Source organism: Periophthalmus magnuspinnatus, chromosome 21 (assembly GCF_009829125.3).
Source record: "Periophthalmus magnuspinnatus isolate fPerMag1 chromosome 21, fPerMag1.2.pri, whole genome shotgun sequence".
Classification (NCBI taxonomy): Eukaryota; Metazoa; Chordata; class Actinopteri; order Gobiiformes; family Gobiidae; genus Periophthalmus; species Periophthalmus magnuspinnatus.
In genome coordinates this window covers 29,760,275-29,781,610 of record NC_047146.1, presented here as the reverse complement: position 1 = coordinate 29,781,610, position 21,336 = coordinate 29,760,275, and the positions used below count along the sequence as shown (strand labels likewise).

Sequence of the window (21,336 nt, the reverse complement as noted above, 5' to 3'; positions counted from 1 at the left end):
CACCTCTCCACAGATCTGACCTGTAATTTGGTCCGGCGGTGCCGTTTGCTCATCTCCATGTACATGGCCAAATTTAAAGCCATACTGTGTAACACTGGCTACACAGTGTGGTCCCAATGCACCATCCGTGAGCATTCTCTGTGTTTTCATGTGTGTCCTGTTATCCTGCTTTGAATTCTGCTCCAAGTAGTCTGTAGCCTGCCCAAGACTCAGCAGCACTAGTTACTGTTGAAAGTTTACCCTGAGTTTACCCACATTTTAATTTAAATAGCCTATTAAACTGGATAAATAAATACTCAAATGAACGGCCCCGGTTTAACAATAAATAATGAATTATGCGTTCCCAATCAGTTGTTCACAGCATTACGCATTACTCAATGGCTATCTGTATCCACTGAACCATATCTATATCTGTCCTCTTCTGGTCAGGAGTCATCTTGGTTGCCTTTGTCTCTTTGTACGTGTATTGGCACAATCGTTGAGCTGATTAGCGCACTTGGTGCAGACTGTGGTTAAATCTTTGCATGATGTCCTGAGAGGACAAGGTTAGTGCACGTCAGGATAATGTCTGAAGATGAAAATAGCTTTAGTGAATGGACAGTGAAGGTAAAGCACACGCCTGGAATGAACTTGAGAGCTGTGAAGTGCAGATACCCCCCCCCCCCCCCACACCACCAGCACCTTCCCTCCCCCCTCTCCCTCCCCTCTCCTTGCTTACAAACACTGAGGAGCTTTGAGCTGCTGTGGGTCAATGGATTTTAAGTTGAAATCATGCCCTGCCTGTAAGACAATGGCAAATCTGGTAAAAATTCAAAATTGTAACCTGTCATTTAGGTTGGAATAATGTGTTATAATTAAAGAATGAAGCATGATATCTGAATATATACATGTCTAGTTGTATTGTATATTCATTTCTGGAGGACATTCATTGGAGTTAGCCTGGGAAAGAATATGTTTTTGTTCTATTCAAACGAGACATGCCTAACAAAGCTGGTGTCATAAATGAGACAGTCAGCTAAAGACCGTTTTAATTTTGAATTCTCACTTTTGCCGTGTTAAACATCAATTAACTATTCCAAGTTGAGGGGAATTAACAAGTGAATGGCATAGCACTCTCGCTTCACCACAAGAGGGTTCTGGGTTGAAATCCCAGGGAGTATGTGGTCTTTCTGTGTGAAGGTTTCACGTTTCTCCCCTTGTTTGGGTGGTTAACAACTGAAGCCGTGTCCAAAAAATGGTTGGACTCTGAAGCTCAGACTCATGGCCTTCTCTATCCATCTATATCTATATCTAAATCTATATTTATTTTGGTGAATATAAAGCAAAGTAAAGCTGGGGTCTGTGGGGATTGTCTGATAGATTTGATAATTAGTTGGTTTTTGAAAATTCTCTTTTTAAAGCTGAAGCCAAATCCACTGTGGGTTTAGAGTAAGACCTGATCCAAGACAATAGAGGAGGAAATGTGTTGACATGTTTCTGCTGCTGTCTCTAATCTTGGTAGTGACTTGTTGTATATCTGCTGTTGTTACTTCCAGAAGGTGTGGTCAGCCTGATGGATGTGGCAGGTTGCTCAGACTGACCGTGTCCCAGGTGTGTGACCCGTGCCCCGCCCCAATCCATAATCCATGGTTATTTCCTTTACAGTGATCTGATGATTTTAGATTTTTCTGGTCTGCTTTTTTCCCCAACATTCCCACACCTCAGGACATAACAGCAGCTGACATATGGTGGTATATACGGAGACAGTTTTGAAGATGGATTGCAGCTAGCATCCAAACCAAAAGTAAATACATACTACTGTATTGTAAGGAGATAAAATTAATGTTTTTGGATAAGTGACAATTTCCTGTGCAATCTCAGTCTGGTCTTTGGTCCAGTCTGGTCTGATCCGTTTGGCCTTGGACTCAGAGTGGAGACACAGACAGTAAAAAAAAACTGTGATGGCCCACTATACCTGCAGTCTTTTCATTAACCTTGCCTTGGATCAATATCGCCCATCTTCGTCTCATCTGCAAAAGTATTTCAAACACAAAAGACTCTAGCCTCTGTATTCCAAGCTAGAGCTCATTAGCGCTACCTGCAGCTCATTTGACAGGTGGAACATTTAGAAATCAGCTGGCAGTGGCCTCAGCACAGTGCCGTATGTCCTTGGAGGGCCAGGAAAAGATCAATGGCGATGAGTTCCAACAAGAAAAGGGAGAAAGCGCAGCTGTATTAGAAATTAGCCCTAAGAACAACTGTGAAATAAGTGAGAATAATACACTTTTCTAGTTGTCTTACTTAAAAATGTAATATGTAACTTTTCTGACGTGGAGGTGGCCAAATGTTTGTCTCCATGGACATGTAAAAGTTTTGAGACTAAAGAATATAAACTATTAATTTTAATTAGTATTTTGTTGAATGAGAACCATACAGAAGCCACAAACAGGCTCCCTATTGCCCAACCAGGCATGTTATTGTTGAATGAGGACCATTTGGAAGCAACTGTCTGTGACAATTGCAGATAGTTGTTGTGTCATGGTTCAACAAGAGTGAAATAAGGAACTAAGTGGGCAGGGTTAACAGTTCAATCTAAATCACGTACTTCAAACCGAGTTCAAATCTGAGCACAATACGTTTAAAATTGAAGTATATAACTTTTCTGGTGGAGGGTCAGCCACCTGCTTGTCTTGTCTTGACCTGGAATGTTCCACTGTATGGCATTAAGCCTATCTACCTTGCATTTATTCAATTACACATGTTTATATTACTCCAAAATACCTTGAAATGTGCGCTCTCATACAATTGAACCCAGGACCTTCTTGCAGTTAGGCAGGAGTACTACCCATTGAACCACCGTGCCTGCATATATAATTTTTAAATTCAACTTTCGACCCTGATATGTTATTACAATTTCAGAAAATACAAACTTACATTTATTATCCTTAAAGTCTCAAGAAACAATCAAAGAGATGATGCAACGCGGGTGAAATTTGGGAAAGAGTGAGACTTCAAGGATAATTGTTTCTTTTTAACAATAACTTTTCTGCTCAGTCGATTGTGAATAAAACTTATTCATAGACCTTCAGGAAACATAATGGGAGAAGACTGAACGTTTGTTTTGTCTTTAATTGTTAATTCATCTGCTATTTATTCCTCATTGTAAAAAAAATATATATTTGACTAAATACCTAATCACAAATTTACCTTGGTCTATTATTAACCTGAAAATGCATTGCCTTCAACTCTAGTTCTACAACAAAAACATTGTTACAAAATCAATCAGTACAAATAATATGGAAAGTTGAAATGCATGGGTTGGCAGGTCATTTTTCATCTTTCAAATAGACTTGACATTTTTACAACATGCTTTTTCAACTTGGGTATTTTTTTTTTTATCAAGTAACATTTGTTTTGGTATTTTTGGTAGAGTGATCTGAAAGTTGGTTTTAAAATTCCAGCATCACCCAATGTCCTTTGGCAAGACACTTCATCCACCAGGTCCAAATCTGAATATGGTGAACAGCCACAGAACCTTTGACTGTCCAAAAAAGATCAGATGTTACGATATATATAGTATAAGTCATATTATGAAAGAGTAATTACCATTTTGTTGCTTAAGTTTTTAAGATGCTTTTAATCCCCAACTCCACTCTTCCTTCCTATTCTTTATATTTAGTTTATATTTAGTATATGCCACATTAAATAAACCGCTTCTTAAAGGTGTATTCTTTCTGGTGAGTAACTGCTCACTTCTAATGTTCCACAGTATGGCGTTAGACTAAACGTTGATTCCATCACAGGTGCTTTTATTGCTTAAAAGTTTTTCCTGCACCAGTCTCCATATTACTCCATATCGAAAAACTTCACAGTCCAAGCAGGTCGCTGGACTGGAGCCTATCTATCCCCACAGCAGTGATAGCTCTCAACTGGATGGCCTAGTTTAGACCAAAATCCTGGACCAAATCCTGGTTTAGTATAAAACCTGCTTCAGAGACCAGGGCAGGGGCCAGAGGAATCCCTGGCACTGGAGTGAAGATATTCTCACTAAAGGGGTCAGAAACAGCCAAAACTCAAGAGAGGAGGAGGCCGCTGCAATAGCCTGGTTTAATCTCCTGTCCCCAATGCAAGACTCATTTTTGAAATACCATAATTTCCACTACAAACAACAAAATATCCTGAGATCTGAGTTTGACAGTTGACAACATTTTGTTTTGCCTGTAAAATCAAGGTTAAATCAAGGTTAAATTGGTAACTATGCTGGTAACTATGCTGTACCTTTTTGTCTTGAAACATGAAAAAACAAACTAGTGCAGAAAGGTCCAAAGTTATTCCCCATTTACCTTATGCATCCCAAGCATCCTATTTATTCACTGTGATGAGTTTATGAGAGCTTTTCACAATTTTCAGAGGCAAGTGCAGAGTTTTGTTGTCATGGTAAAGAACAATTAGGATGCCAAAGCGCAATTCTTGATCATCAGACAATAAAGTTATAATTACTAACACATGCATTGAAAGAGTTGAACAAAATGTATTTTTGGGAGTTATAATAGATGAAAAAAAAAAAAATCCTGGAAACCTGATATAACATACTTGCGGACAAAAGTTGCTAAATGTGTGGGAGTGATGAAAAGAACAAGTCATTTACTGAACCAGAATGCCCTACTTTTACTATATCATTCATTTGTTATGTCTTATTGTATTAGTGTTGTCTTATCACTATGCATAGTCTAAGTTTATATAAGTGAAAATAGGGAAGAATAAAAGGAGATTTTTGCGCATAGTTTTTTCCGTTGTGTGGTTTTGCGACAAGATGCTGCTTTATGTTCTTTGATTCTCACGCAGGTTAGTGACATGCTTTACGTTACTTAACTCATGAGTGCCGAACGATGGACGCACAAGGTGGAAGTTTCATGCCCGGAGTCGCAACAGACAGACACAGCTACTTGGGCAGCCCAAGAAGAAGCACTTTTACCGAAAAGAGTGGGTACGTCTGTGATTTGGTTACATTTTGGGTAGAAGAAGATGGCCATATGCAAACTGTGCTATAAGACTATTCCCACGCCCGATATCAACACAACAAACCTCTTATATCACCTAAAGAAGGTCCCCAAAAAAGAATACATAAGAATAAAAAAATACGAGGTAAACCAAGCTGTGGAACAAGTTGCAAAAAGAAAAACTATAGCCAGCAAAAGATAAGGCAGTCTTTCGCACAAGGCATGCTGTATGAACATATAAACAAATCACGTGTGCCATCTCAAGTTACATTTGTGAAGGCATGAGTGGGAATGGCTACAATGCTTTGGTCAATGGTTAGTCTACAGCAAGGCTGTCAAACATATTTTCACCAGGGGCCACATTAGCAAAATAGCTGCCTTCAAAGGGCCGGATGTAAAATAAATAAATAAAAACTACTTTTTTAACTTGTTAATTAACTGTTTCTGTTTTTATTACTTGTTAAAGTTACATTTATTGCATATGCAATAGCCGAGATGTAAAAATGTGGCTGTGTAACTGCTTATCTCCTGATATAATTATATTTTAAGACCATCATACCTTTTAGTTTACCCTGTACCCTGTCGGGCCATAGGACATGATGTGGAGGGCCACATTTGGCCCCCGGGCCTTGATTTGACATATGTGGTCTACAGTTATCCATTGGCAAGTCTAAAACAATCTAAAAATGGCTTAGTGTAATATTGCAATGGGAATATTATATTATATCAAAATATTAGTGAATTGAAATTAGTTTGGTTATCCTGTGTTATGTTTCATCGGCCTATGTATAAAACATTATTGAACAAATTATTCTCTCCATTTTATTTATTCTGAATCACATTGGTATTGTCCTGGTTAAATAAGGAAGTTAATAGCTGATACACTTTAATATTGTTTATAAAATGCAATAATATATATTGAAAAATCAAGTTTTCTACACCTGAATCTATCTGACTCGGCGAAAGAACAATACCAATACTTCTCGTTACCAATAGTAAATAGTCACATTTTTATAAACTGCTTTTTCTATCTTCAAGGTGCTCACTTTGCATCAAGCACACACATATATACACCAGTGTATGCAGACAAAGAGGGCAAGGTGGGTTAAGTGTCTTCCCAAGGACACAACAATAGCGTTCATCTGTGGGAGCTGAAATCGCCAACCTGTGTGTCAGTGAATCTGACCACTCCAGTGATGCTTATCTCATCTTACATTATTTACATATACATTTTTTGGACAAATCTGCATAGCCACAAACTTTGTTAATTGTAGTCTGAGCACCAGTTCAATCACTGAGAGTTCGGTTGGGTATGACTGACAGATGAATAAGCCAATCAGTTAAATGCTTGGTCTGCCTGTATAGACACAAATATGGCTGCTTAAAGAAACATTACCTATATGGCCTGTACAGTGGATTACGGTCTGGAGTGACTCCATGCATTTAAATAAAATTGCCTAGCACTGAAAGATATTTTAAGTACAAATTGAAATTACATCATACACACGTAAAATCAATCAGGAACTAATGATGATCTAACAGTTACAGCAAAACAAAAGTGAAGTCAAAAAGCTCTTTAGAACTGAGGCCTAATAAATTCGTTTTAAATGTATTCAACTTGAAAGTCCTCCCTTCTTTTATCCTCTGGGTGAAGATAAGGACACTTCACCAAAACACTTTTCTGAGGCGACTTTTAGATGACTTTGACAGTGCGTTTTGACCGTTTTTATTTATGTTATTTTACCTGAGTAGTCTGCAGATGCTGCTCCTGTAGCTCAGTCTCTGGCTCGCGGCGGCCACACTTGGAGGGAGAGGAGGGCGGGATGGGAAGTACAGCAGAACAGCCACGAAAAGAACAGCTATGGCACCCAGCTCTGAGAGAGAGAAAGAGAGAGAGAGACAGAGAGAAAGAAAGAGAGAGAGAACAAGAGCAAAAGAGAGAGAGAGAGAGAGAGAGAGAGAGAAAGAGAGAGAGAGAGAGAGAGAGAGAGAGAGAGAGAACAAGAGCAAAAGAGAGAGAGCAAGAGAGAGAGAATGAGAGAGAGGGAGAGAGAAAGAGAGTTTAGGCCAACTAAAAAAGTTTCATTCTTTTTATATGTATAAAAAATGTGTTGTTGTAATGCATTAAAGGCATTTATTGGTCCTGTTGTAGTTCTGATGAAGTCTTGGCTTGTTTACATCTTTTTTCCTGTTTTCCTGACCCTATTAGCACCAATTTATTAGGATTTTCTTCCTGATTTGGATTTTCAGTCCTAGTTCAGTCCAGCTTTAGTCCAGCTTTAGTCCAGCTTTAGTCCAGCTTTAGTCCAGCTTTAGTCCAGCTTTAGTCCAGCTTTAGTCCAGCTTTAGTCCAGCTTTAGTCCAGCTTTAGTCTTGTTATGCTCCTATTTTTTTCCTGACTTACACTTTGTTTAGTCCTTTTCTTCTCATTTAGTGGTAGTTTTGATAGAATTGATTTAGGAGTTATCTGGTCCACTTATAGTCCTCATAGTGCAGGTTTAATTCTAGCTTGGCCCAGTTTAGTCAAAATCCAACAATTTACAACATATCCAACATAACACATAATTTGAAGATGTGTGTCACTGATGACCGATAACGTAAAACCGATAATACATTTTAAATGAATGTGATGCTTGCTTGTTTTAGTTTATAGGCCTAAATGTAAAGCTGCACACGGAGCAGTCATCACAGCAGTGGCTCAAATACACAAACTCCTCTCTCAAACTCTCACGTCCTCTTGTTTGATTGAGAACTAAACTACTACTAGATCCTGGCGTAATCCAAGGACGTCAGCCTGATAACATCTGTGTCAAGCGCTACAACGCTAATGCACGGACTGTTGCAATCTCAGCTGCCTCGTGTTTTCACTAGTCGTCGAGGTGAAAAAAAGCTAAGAATTGAATTGAAAAAATGTTTAGATGACTTGTTAGATCTAATGTGAGCAGCCTGTATCCTCCCTCCTATGTCCTGAGACTGGTACAAACTATTTCACTGCAATATCTTTCCCTCAAACATAAAAAAAAAAACATATATGTAAACAGTTGTCCTCTGCTCTCCCTGCCTCTCGCCCAGGGCAGGAGGGAGCGAAGTCAGAGCTCAGAGCGAGTGCTCTGAGAAAGAGAAAATCTCATAGGAAAAGTGCCTGAATCAGTGTATTTTGGGCTGCTAATTATCGGATTAAATTATCTGTGAAAATTGTTCTTACTGGAATTATTAGTGTGACGTCATAATTGCCATTATCAGCCTATAATAATCAGTGACCGATATTATCGTGCATCCTTACATCTTAGTATACACATTTTCACCAGATTTCAGTAACCCTTATCTCCATAGAACATGGTGACAGAGATATCACACAGAAACATGTTGGCCTGGCAGATTAAAACCATGACATTTCCCTAAAGGTCGCTGCAGCATATTTACATTTTCAAACAAGCGACGTGACAAAAGGTGGATAAATGATCACTGATAAAACTGACTGACAAATGCATGCATCACACACAGAGACAGGAATCATATTTTTAGTTTTGTTCTTCTACTTCTGAGGAGAGTAATGGCAGCATACATCCAATATATTGCATTACCGCCATCTAGTGCCCTTAAATAAGAAATATTGTGCTTGTGTCTGCTCTATAGTTAACATCTAGGACATCCATACATCATTATGTGATAATCTGGCCCTTTTAAATTGCAATATTGATCTAAAACAACTTAATAAAAGAAAGAAGTCCATTGACTGCTGTACCCAATGGGAGCTGATGTTGATGTAAACGTCATCACAACAAAGAACATATTACGCTGATTTAATTTTTTTTTTCATCCGTAACAAAGTGACTACATGACTCTGCTGAATCCTACATATATCACTGATTAAGAAAATAAAATTGGAGAGTGAGGTAAGTACAGAGCAGTGGGTGTGTACCGAGGAGGGTGAAAATGGGGGTTGAATGGAACATTGACATCTTGAATACAGGATTTTTTGGCTATAGCATAAGATCTAAGCCATAAAAGGTTGAATAAACCACTTCTATGACTCATTACAGATGCAAACTAAGTACTAACTAATGATATTTTAACAATATTGTAGATTTTGAATATTTTTTGTGGCTTAAATTTGCTCTTGGGTTATTGTGTCAGTGACATAAATTAGTTTCAATACTATCATTTCTCATCTATATTTACTTCAGCAATATATCGCATTTCAAAATATGTTATCTCACAGTTTGTACCCATGCATCTTGTGGTGTAAGGTTAAGGTCTCAGACTGCATTGTTTATTATTTGTTGTATTTTCTGCATTCGCTTGTATTAAATTAAATGAACAGCATAAACATCCCAATAAAGGTGGTCATAATTAACTTTAGTCCAGCTGAATTGTTCCCACATTTAACACCAAAATAGAATGAACTGGAAGAGTTTCTTTATAAATTGCTTCCCATAAAATTGATTCCCTAAGCAACCATAATTAGACCCAATTAGTTACATTCAAAAACATTTAATCTCACTGCAAGGCCAAAGTGTGGCTTTATCAACCTTGAGCAGTGCATTTCTGCCGTAGAACTTAATAAAACCATACCTCAGGTTAAACAAAAACCATCGCCTCTCTCTCTCTCTCTTTTCAAACATGCTTTTAATTTTCTGAGCCACTTAAGCATAACTGTTCCACAATCCACTCCTCACTGCGCTGCTTAGAAAGATTATAATTGAAGTTTTTTTGAGTTTTTTTTGGTATTGGATCACCTCACTCCCTCCTCGTTCACGCAATTGTGTTTTGGGCCCATGACTTGACGGACTAAATGTTCAGATGATTTGATATTGATCCGAGTGTCCCTATGTAGTGGCTCAGTGATTCGCAAGCTTTCGTGCGAGTACAACTGACAAGTGGATTCCACTATAGGGTTGAGCCTGATTTAGACCTAGTTTAGTCCTGGTTTATTCCTGGTTTAGTCCTGGTTTACAGCTGGTTTAGACCTGGTTTAGACCTGGTTTAGTCCTGGTTTATTCCTGGTTTAGTCCTGGTTTACAGCTGGTTTAGACCTGGTTTAGACCTGGTTTATTCTTGGTTTAGTGTTATATCAGTCTGGTGTTAGTACTCATTTAGTCCAAGCTTATGTTAGTACAGCTGTATTATACATTATACATAATAATAATTATTATTTTATTATATTCGTCAAAGTTCTATTATAATAAAACCCAATAATTAGGGCTACTAAAATCTAATATATTTTACTCAGGCTTCAGGAACCAGTCTGCATTTTTTAAGGGCAGATAAACACTATATATTGTATATTTTTGAGTCAATTGGCATTTTGTGCATGAGCATTGTGTAACTTTTCTGCCAGTGTCTGCCAGTTTTCTGAGTGTCTGCCATCTGCTTGTCTCCATTCAGATGTTATTGCTTTATCTAGAATGTTCCACATAATAGCATTAAACTTATCCTCATGATGATGGCACCACCAGGCAAAGTTAAATGGTCTGTTTTTTGTTTTATTTTAATCAAATAAATATAAGATGCATTTGGTTACACAATGCACATTTAAAATAATAGCCAATACATATTTTCATTTACTTTTAATTTTACTTTCAATTGAGTTTTTCTCACCCTTCTCTATGTATAATTCATTTTTAGTTAGCTGGAGACTTGTTCTTACCAGCATACATCACCAGCTGTATCCTGTCTCTAATCGTTGTATCACTGCCCTGTCCTGCTGTCCAAAAGCTTGTCTGCTGAGTGTTGTTTGGGGCAGGGACCACCATAGGACCCACGACAAATGACGCAGCGCCCCCTAGGTAACAGAAGAGGGATGCCACAGCTGTAGCAGTGGCTCTTTGGTCTGGAGCAAACCAAGTGGTGGAGAGGTAAGGCCCTGCGCTCATGATAGTGGGACCAGCCAAACCGTTCAGGAACTGCCCTCCGTGAATCAACCTGCAACAGAGAGAGGAAAATATGTTTATTATTGGATTTTAAAGGAGATACGATTGATTTTTACTCTCTTATAAATGTGAAAACCAGAAGTAGTTCATTTTAAACGGTTATTCTTCACTCTGATCATACTAATTATGCACTGGGATGAGTTCGTAAGCATTTTTACTACTTTCAGAGACCAGCACCGTCATGGTAAAGCTATCAACAAGGCCCAGGGACCCATCTCCAGATCTTGTCTAGTCTTGTTTAGCTGGAAGATTTTACCTATGGCGAATATTTTGGGTTGATGGAGTGCCCAGAGGAAACCCACTCAGATACAGGGAGAAACATGCAAATGCCACAAAGAAAAGCCTGGGCAACTCGAGGTTTGAATTTGGAACCTTCTTGCTGTGAGGTAAGAGTGCTAGCCACTCAGCTACCATGCCGCAGAGTTTGAAATTTTACTGTTATGACACGGACAAGCAGGAATGTAATGGTCATGGAGATATCACAATATAGCGCTAGCAAAATTGCCCTGATATTGTCATGATCTCTTTTTGGTATTAAATAATAGTTTTTTTCCCGCTGACACAAACACAAAACTAAGATGACTACATAAACCACGATCCGCGTCGCATCACCCGTCAGATCCGCTGCTTGAGCCAATAGAATTGCACTCTGGCTTCACACTCACGTTCACAACAACACAGTGACACACGGATGGTAACGTTTGCAAAGAAGAGAGAATAATAGAGGAAAGCGGGTGAAGAGACACTGCATGACTCCGCTGACCGCAAGACCACGACTGCTAAAGTCAGTCATCCCTACTGACAAAGACCAATCAGGAAGACAAATCAGAGAGAGAGAAGCAGGACAAAACATCTATATGATCGCCAGTAAGGCCCTGCTCACAAGACCCCTGCCGAGCCTCACTGGCCCACAATCACAAGCCCCTCTAACCCAAGTGAGAAAGGCGCTGTCCCACACTGCACACGCCTCATTGATCCTGAGGAAAGGCTCTAAAAGATGAGGACAATACAGCGGGCAACAGAGTACAGAGACCACAAAAGAGGAGAGGCAGTGATGGAGGGAGAAGGAAGAAAATGAAACGGAAGGAAATGAGAGGAAACAAGGAAGGATGCGAGGAGAAATGTGAGGAGGCTTAGGTTTTGAAGTTCAAGCGAATAAAAACAGTGACATAAAACAAGAAAATAAAGAAATTATGTTTAGTAACAAAGCAATAACACACTGAAGTAAGCCACTTTAGAATAAGTATTTAAAAGGTGCACTATACTGATAGAGGGTCCACCATTGTCTCTATGGAGATGTTACTGCTTTGACTAGAATGTCCCACATCAGAGATCGACCGATGTGTTATTTTTCATGACCTATACCAATACGTTTAAAATTCAGAGCACCTGAAGACCGATAAGCTCTGATGATATATTTTTTTGCCGATTTGTAGGCCTAATTTTCTTTAACCATATTTTACTAGAAAATGGATACAACACAACATTTTGTATAGTGCCCTCTTCGAAGTCAAGTGTTCAAATAAAGCTTTATGCATATTTTTTAGACAGCTGGCTGATCTAAATGAAATATCAGCCTCTGTTGGAGATTTAGAGCCGATAGCCAATATGCTAAAAAGTGCAAATACTGGCCCAAAAATATCGGCCAACTGATATATCGGCCTGTCTCTATTCCACAGTAACAGTATGGCATTCAAAGTATCCATCTACTACATGTTTATTTTGCTCAAAAACACCTTGGAACGTGCATTGTCAATTAGAGCAGGGTCATCTCTCCACAGATCTGACCCATAACTTAGCCAGGTAGCATCCCCTGCTCGTCTCCACGGACATAGATAGATTAATGCCATGCTGTGAAACACTGCAGGCAAAACATTAACATCTTCATGCCACAGAGACGATCAATTGGCATACCCTCCACTGGAAAAGTTACATAATGAATCTTTAGGAATGCCTGGTTTGCATTGGGAAATATCACTTGTATCGCTGCAGCCAACAACTTTCAGCTCTCACCTACATAAATTATCCAATAGTGTTGTATACCAAACTGAATAACACAATCTGCAAATGACCCTGAAATGCCACTAAGAAATTCAAAGATGAGAAACTATAAAGCAGCCTCGCATATACTAAATAAAATATGGAGCTGATGCAAGAGCCTGGGGACCTGAGTGTACCTGGATACTACTGCAATGCTGTTGTTTACACTGTTAAATTATATATACATAAAAAAAAACTGCCAAGTAAAGATTTATTATCAATGTTTGAAGAAAGCAAGGTGAGAGAAATGAAACCAATTCAAACCACCATATTTGACATATTAAAGTCTACTAACTTAAGGTAATGGATGTAATATGTGCTTCTACTGGTTTAAAAATGGCATTACAATCACGACTGGATCTCACATCATAGAGACCATTTGAGTCTATTGCAAACGTTTTAGTCGTAGGACCAGCAACCCATACTGGGGACATGAGAACAGGGGTGTAGCACCAAAATCTGCGCCCTAGGTAAAAATGATCATGCACTAGATATTTCCTCATGAAAAATGCATATTACATAAACAACTAAATCAAGTGCTCGTGAATAAATAGCAACATTACAACTGTTATCTGTAAAAGCAATACTTGATGTGAAAATAACTAACTCAAGAATAAATCAGGGTTAAGCTAAGACTGAAATGAAAAAGATACAGAACTAAACCAGTAACTAAGCCAGGACAAAACCAGAGGTGTATACGATGAAGCTGGATGGACATAGTCAGGTTTTAATTCAGTGAACTGGCTTCTCAAAGTCTGGACCTCAGCTCAGAGATAACAAGTGTCACGAAGCCGATTAGAGACGGAGTTTGTAAAGCCAAAGTTTGAGCTTCAGTCTCATGGGGAATGGGATCTGTGCAGCAACACTTGACTAGTTTGACTGACCGGGCCTTCTGGTAAACAGCTAATAATAATGAAAATATTAAAGTATAAAAGCTACTAAGAACAAACTAAATAGATTTCTGTAAATTGACCCATATCTAGCATATTATTCCCATCTGACTCTACTTATTTGCACATTTTAACAGGTTTAGTTTAAATTGTAGCCTATAATACATTGGAAAAATCAGCACATTTTATGCTCACTGCTTTATCCAATAGTTTGTAATGTAGATCTAGATTATGAGCAGAATATTCTAGACATTGCTGCAGTGTGCAAATGAACCAGGAAGTGATCCGTACGGCACATACGATGGAATATAAAACTTAGACCAAAGAAAGCTATCTTGTAAAGACCTGAAGAGCTGTAGGTAAGAGCGCCCCCCTCTGGTGAATGCCATGCCTTTGAGCTTCGATAAGGTAAACTCCAGTCTGCATGCTTGTGCTTCTGAGTGATTACATGTGATGGAGAGGCTTATCTCAGCGTATAACCTTAGAACCCACCACTCACACTATAGCCCGGATCAATAATATGTGCAAGACTTGTTCAAAGAGAGACAGATCTGATCTAAGCCTTAGCTCAGGCTCTTAACCTGCTCTGGACCAGGTCAGCTCTGTTGCTATAGCGATGTAACCACGCTGAAAAGTAAGCCACCTTTGTTATACAGGAAATCCAGGGTTTGAGCTAGACTAATCTCGCCTAAATCAGGACTACAGGACTAAACGCTGAACTAAAGCTAGACTAAACCAAAAGTAAACATGGACTAACCCAGATCTACAAATCAGAACTAACTAGAATCAAAGTTGTGAGTTAAGCCTAGACCAGGACTAGATCAGGACTAGACCAGGACTAAATCAGGACTAGACCAAACATTCTAAACAATTACAATACTCCAGGCAAAACAATTAGATCTCAAAGTTACATAATGCACCTTTAAAACAGTATTGTGTTAACTTTCCTTGTGTGTTTCCTATCTGAGTGCCTTGAGTCACTTTGCAGACGCCTGTTCAGTAGGAGACAGGGTCAGTGACAGATTGATTTGAGAGAAAGTTTTTGGCCAAAAATCACATCCACAGCTGTCAAGGACCAGCCACAAGTTTCTTATCAAATGTCACTCATCAGAACAATTTTTACTTTTCCTCCTGAAAGACTCAACTGCAAATGTTTTGTTATTAGCAACACAGCTAAATGACCAACCATGCATTACAACTATGTGAAAAAAGAGCATATTTCAATTTAATCACGATTCATACATAGTATTATTATATAAACTCCACAGATGCTGAACTAAACCAGGGCTAAACCAGATCTAAAACAAGACAGGGCTAAACCAGGTCTAAAACAGGACTAACCTGGTCTACAACAAGACAGGGCTAAACCAGGTCTAAAACAGGACTAACCTGGTCTAAAACAAGACAGGGCTAAACCAGGTCTACAACAGGACTAAACCAGGACTAAACAGGCCTAAACCGGGTCTAAAACAGGACTAACGTGGTCTAAAACAAGACAGGGCTAAACCAGGTCTAAAACAGGACTAACCTGGTCTAAAACAAGACAGGGCTAAACCAGGTCAAAAACGGGACTAACCTGGTCTAAAACAAGACAGGGCTAAACCAGGTCTAAAACGGGACTAACCTGGTCTAAAAAAAGACAGGGCTAAACCAGGTCTAAAACAGGACTAAACCAGGCCTAAAACAGGACTAACCTGGTCTAAAACAAGACAGGGCTAAACCAGGTCTAAAACAGGACTAACCTGGTCTACAACAAGACAGGGCTAAACCAGGTCTAAAACAGGACTAACCTGGTCTAAAACAAGACAGGGCTAAACCAGGTCTACAACAGGACTAAACCAGGACTAAACAGGCCTAAACCAGGTCTAAAACAGGACTAACCTGGTCTACAACAAGACAGGGCTAAACCAGGCCTAAAACAGGACTAACCTGGTCTAAAACAAGACAGGGCTAAACCAGGTCTACAACAGGACTAAACCAGGACTAAACAGGCCTAAACCAGGTCTAAAACAGGACTAACCTGGTCTAAAACAAGACAGGGCTAAACCAGGTCAAAAACGGGACTAACCTGGTCTAAAACAAGACAGGGCTAAACCAGGTCTAAAACGGGACTAACCTGGTCTAAAAAAAGACAGGGCTAAACCAGGTCTAAAACAGGACTAAACCAGGCCTAAAACAGGACTAACCTGGTCTAAAACAAGGCAGGGCTAAACCAGGTCTACAACAGGACTAAACCAGGACTAAACCAGGTCTAAAACAAGACAGGCCTAAACCAGGTCTAAAACAGGACTAAACAAGGCCCATAAATATGACTCAAACCCACAAAAGCTGTATTTAACCCAGGCATAACCCAAGCATAACCCAGGTCTAACCCGTGCCTAACCCAGGCTTAACCCAGGTCTAACCCAGGTATGAATATGTTATAAAAACAGAATTACTGCTTATCCAATGGTGCCTTGTCCCTTATCTAAAACTAATCTCCATATGATTGTTGTTGCTAGAATTTCCATCTCATTCATTAGGCTTGTGATTGGACTGAAACATCTGATCCATCTAATAAACTGTGGAAATGCAGTAGACAGAGCCACAAAGCTAATTTGAATATTTTAGGGTTTACCTTGGACAGATTTTCATGATTAGGAAAGGTCTCGGGCGTCCATCTTACCTAACCCAAACATGACGTGGATTGAAATTGTGAATGGAACATAATGGGGCTCAACAGTGGTGGGGATTTGAGTAAGTATGTTTACCAACGAAACCAGACATTATACAAGCTCTGGTGAAGGAGAAAACATAAATACTCCACTCAAACATGCAGGGATGAAACAAATTATAAAATGTTTTGGATTAATAGGCCTGTCACGATAATTACTGTATCAACTTATCGTTCTACATAAGAAGGTGAAACTATATTTTTTGGGGTCAATATTTATCGTGTGTACTTTTTCTTTACACTACTGGGAAATATTTGGTCATTTTTTGGCTATAGGATATAAGATTTGAACTATAGAGGGTTGAACTGATAACGTCTATGACCAATTACAGATGCAAATAAAGTACTAAAGTGTTTCATTCTGTTGCTTATTTAATGCAGCTTATGTTTATATTAACAATATTGTAGCTTTAGAATATTTTTTGTGGTTTAAATCTACTCTTGGGTTATTGTTTCAGTGGCATGAAGTAATTTCAACATTATTGCTTATCGTCTATATTTACTTAGGCCAGAGGTGCCCAAACTTTTTTCATCGAGGGCCACATCTCAAAACATATTCGAAGCTCAGGGCCACAGACCAGTGATCAATGCAGTGCGGTACTTTAAACACAGCTTTGAGAGAGCCGCTAGTTTTAGGTCTGTATCACGATGCAATGTGATGTTTGAGGTTATAGTGGTAGAAATTGTTGAATTTGCTGTTAAAAATACTTGATCAATTGGGTCGGTTCAGCAGGAGTTCTACACATTTGTCACTCGTTTGATCTGGAAAAGGTGAAACGTCATGACCATAGACTGAAGAAGTGGACTAAGTGTGACCTCATAGCGTTCGGCGCCAGTAAAATGAAGCTCATCAAGGCAGTTGCAGTGGTGAATTTGGAGCTGAGTTCCATATTCCACAATCACTTCCTATTTGGAACGCAGCGACTAGCATGTTAGCTATATACATTTATATATACATTTATATATATATTTATATATATATATATATATATATATATATATATATATATATATATATATATATATATATATATATATATATATATATATATATATATATATATAGTCTTTTGTCATGACTGATATTTGAATCTGATTGGTCGAAGCATCACAACAGCGAAACAAGTCCAAAAATCTAACTTTGGTTAAATCCAGAAAAGCACATCTTTAACTACAACAAAAATGCTTCCCTCTGCAAATAAACTAGTCAGTATTTCAACTCAAATAGGCTGAATTACTTCCACATTGCCATGTTTGTTTTGCTTCTTTTGGGCGCTTCACTTTCGGGCTACAATGCTGCGCTGTGATTGGTCCAGTCTTTGCCCCGATTGGAATAGCGGGGGCCAGGCCAGATGGATTCTCAGGAGTTTGTGAACAAAAAAAATACCGAGAAAATTCATCTTGTTGGCCAGGTTAACATTTCATTTTTTTAGACACTCAATGAGCAACAAAGTAATAGAAATTTTGTAATAGTGTTGTTCATGTTATTTTTTTTTTTGACGATTAAAGGGCCCATATTACGCTATTTTCGGATCCATTTTACAATGTTGTTTCCTCATCACAAACAGACCTGGAGCTGTGTTTTGTTTCATTCACACATGTTTAACACACAAACATTCTTCCCTCAAAGAGAAAACACCCTGTTCCACCTTGTGATGTCATCATGTGGTAATACAGGAAGCGCTCGACTGTGTTTCTTCGACAGCTTCAACAGAATGCCTGGTATTGCCGAGCTCTACTGAACTAAAGATAAAAGGAGCTGTTAACTTGAAAACTGCAGCTCCATGACATCACAATGTGAAACAGGGCATTTTGAGCTTTGGAGATGTATATACTAATAATAAATCATTACTCAAACATATGTGAATAGAATAAAACACAAGTCCAGGTATCTTTTGAGGATTTAACAACATTATAACATGGATTAAATCTCACAAGAGGCCATTTTGTGTAATATAGGACCTTTAATGCAAAACACACGTAGAGCTGAATTGTAAAAGTGACCTGGTCTAAACTTGAAGTACCGCATGTACTTGTAAAAGAAGCATGTAAAACGCTACTCTCTCTTCTCTCTCCATGTCCAACAATATGTCTGTGGTAAAATTATAGGGTTTGAACGGAGCAATTTATTTTAACAGCAGGGACCGAGCTGCATATTCTGACATTTGCAAGAGGTAAGTGTCAAAATTACATCATAAAAAGGGCCATTAACAACCAGTTTTCGTTTTCTCACAGACTGAAAATCTCAAACTTTTACCAACTTTGAATTTAGAGCATCTTTACTTTGAAATCCAAAAGTTTTTCCGACTATAAGATCGATAAAATGATCTTAAATGTGGTAGAGATGAGGACAGATGGAGAGTCTATTCTCCAAAATGACACTAATCAAAATTGATGAACTCTGTGTGTCTGTCTGGTTAGGAGCCAAAATTAGACGGGCCAAAAGCGTATTTCAGAAATGCAAGATATATTTAGACCGGACCAAATGAGGACTAAACCAGGACTAAACCAGGACTAAACCAGGACGAAACCAGGACGAAACCAGGACGAAACCAGGACTAAACCAGGACTAAACCAGGACTAAACCAGGACTAAACCAGGACTAAACCAGGACGAGACCAGGACTAAACCAAGACTGAACCAAGATAAAACAGGAGAGAACAGAGACTAAACTATTACTAAACAAGAACGAAACAAAGACTAAACCAGGACTAAATCAAGATGAAACAAGGACTAAACCAGGACTAAACCAAGACTGAACCAGGACAAAACAGGAGAGAACAGGGACTAAACCAGGACTAAACAAGAAGGAAACAAGACTACCCCAGGACTAAATCAAGATGAAACAAGGACTAAACCAGTACAAAACAGGAGAGAACAGGGACTAAACCAGGACAAAACCAGAACTAAACCAGGACAAAATAGGAGAGAACAGGGACTAAACCAGGACTAAACCAGGAATGAACCAGGACTGAACTGGGACTGAACTGGGACTGAACCAGGATTGAACTGGGACTGAACCAGGATTGCACTGGGACTGAACGAGGGCTAAACCAGGACTAAACCAGGACTAAACCAGGACTAAACCAGGACTAAACCAGGACTAAAGCAGGAGATACTAAACTAAGACTGAACCAGGCATGAACTATGAGTCTAAAGGACCAAATTTAAAATAGGAGAAAAGTATAAATCAAAACAAAATCTTTACCAGTGCTAGATCATGGTGGCTCAGTGGCTGGACAGTTCACATACAAAACTGAAGTTTGGCACTTTGATTGGTATCTTTGGTTCATAACATTTGATTTCTTAGTACTTAGAGGACCGATGAATCAAAGTGAATTAAGGATTTCAGTGTTGTTTGGCTATAATAACCGACAATATCTGAACTGGAAACAAACAAGGAAATATGAACCCAACTTCTCCAAAACTACATGAATCAAAACAAATCGAAATCCTGATCTAAAATCCTGCTTCAGACTTTTTACCATGACAAAGGACAGAACAAAAATGGAGGAGAAAGAGAGGCTGAGACTAATCAGAGAAGAGAGGAGACAGATCATCACTAATCAAATATGAGAGGAAAGAAGGAGAGAGAAAGAGGGGGAGGAGGAGGTGAGAGAAAGAAAGGGGGAGGAAAGGAAAGAGGGAAGGGGAGACAGAGGAGAGAGGGGAAAGTACAGTGAGAGAAGAGAGGGAGGGAGAGAGGGGGGAGGAAAAAGGACTAAACCACTGCCATCTCCCTCTCCTCGGAGCGAGAGAGAGAAAAAGAAGGAAGGAGAGATCGAGGGGGAGACAGGAGAAAGGGGGAAGGAGACTGAGAGAAAAAGAAGGAGGGGAGGGAGAGGGAAGAGAGAGGGAGAGAGGGCAGAGGAGAAAAAGGGAAGGAGAGTGAGAGAAAAACCAGGAGGGGGAGGGAAGAAAGAGAGAAAAAGGGGAGAGAGGATAAAGAAGGAGAGGGGGAGTTAGGAAAGTGAGAGAAGGCAAAGGAGAGAAGAGAGAGGGAGAAGGGTTGGTAAAAGACAGATAGATAGTGAGAGAAAGGAAGTAAGGAGAGGTGGGTAGAGGAGAGGGAAAGATAAGGAGAGAGAGATGTAGAAAGATACGGAGGAGAAAGATGCAGAGAAAAAGAGTGATGGGTAAGTAGAGAAGGGAAAAAGGGAGAGGAGAAGTCAGAGAGAATGGAGAGGGACAGAAAAAAGGGTGTGGGTGAGAGAGAGAAATAACAGAGAGGAGAAGGAAAGAAAGAAGTGTGAGAAAAAGAGAGAGGTAAGTAGTAAAAGCTGAGCAAAGAGGCAGAGACAGGTGAGCAAGAGAAGAGAGTAAGACAAAGTAGAGAAGAGAGAGGGATGAGGCAGAAGGAGAAAAAGAGAGAGAACTGATTGGACGTTCCACTGATCGCAGCAGGTGCTAATCAGAGAGTTACCGAGAAGGGGGTTGTTTGGGTCACTTTCCCAGAACTAAGAAAGCTTATTGTAATTAACATAATAAGACAAAAAACAAACAGTACACAGGTCACTTTAAATATAAAGAAATGGCTCATAATGTTTTCCTTGTGTAAACTCTAGGCTGATAAATTTGATTATTTAAGGAAAAAAGTTCACAAAATGCCATATTTTTTTACACATATGAAGTGCATGAAAACCAAAATTAAACCAGAACTAAACCAGGATTAAACCAAGACTAAACCAGGACTAAACCAGGATTAAACCAAGACTAAACCAGGACTAAACCAGGACTAAACCAGGAATAAACCAGGACTAAACCAGGACTAAACCAGGACT

At 39.1% G+C, this 21,336-nt stretch overlaps 1 protein-coding gene across 1 annotated transcript in view; it reads right to left on the bottom strand.

The window, feature by feature from the left end:
* Window positions 1–21,336, bottom strand: part of slc49a4 (solute carrier family 49 member 4) — an 88,008-nt gene that overhangs the window by 53,124 nt on the left and 13,548 nt on the right. Inside the window, exons 3-4 of the mRNA XM_033987569.2 lie at window positions 10,630–10,904; window positions 6,724–6,853 (exon numbers count right to left, since the gene is read on the bottom strand). Coding sequence (XP_033843460.1) covers window positions 6,724–6,853; window positions 10,630–10,904 — 405 coding nt within the window. The remainder of the gene's footprint in view (window positions 1–6,723; window positions 6,854–10,629; window positions 10,905–21,336) is intronic.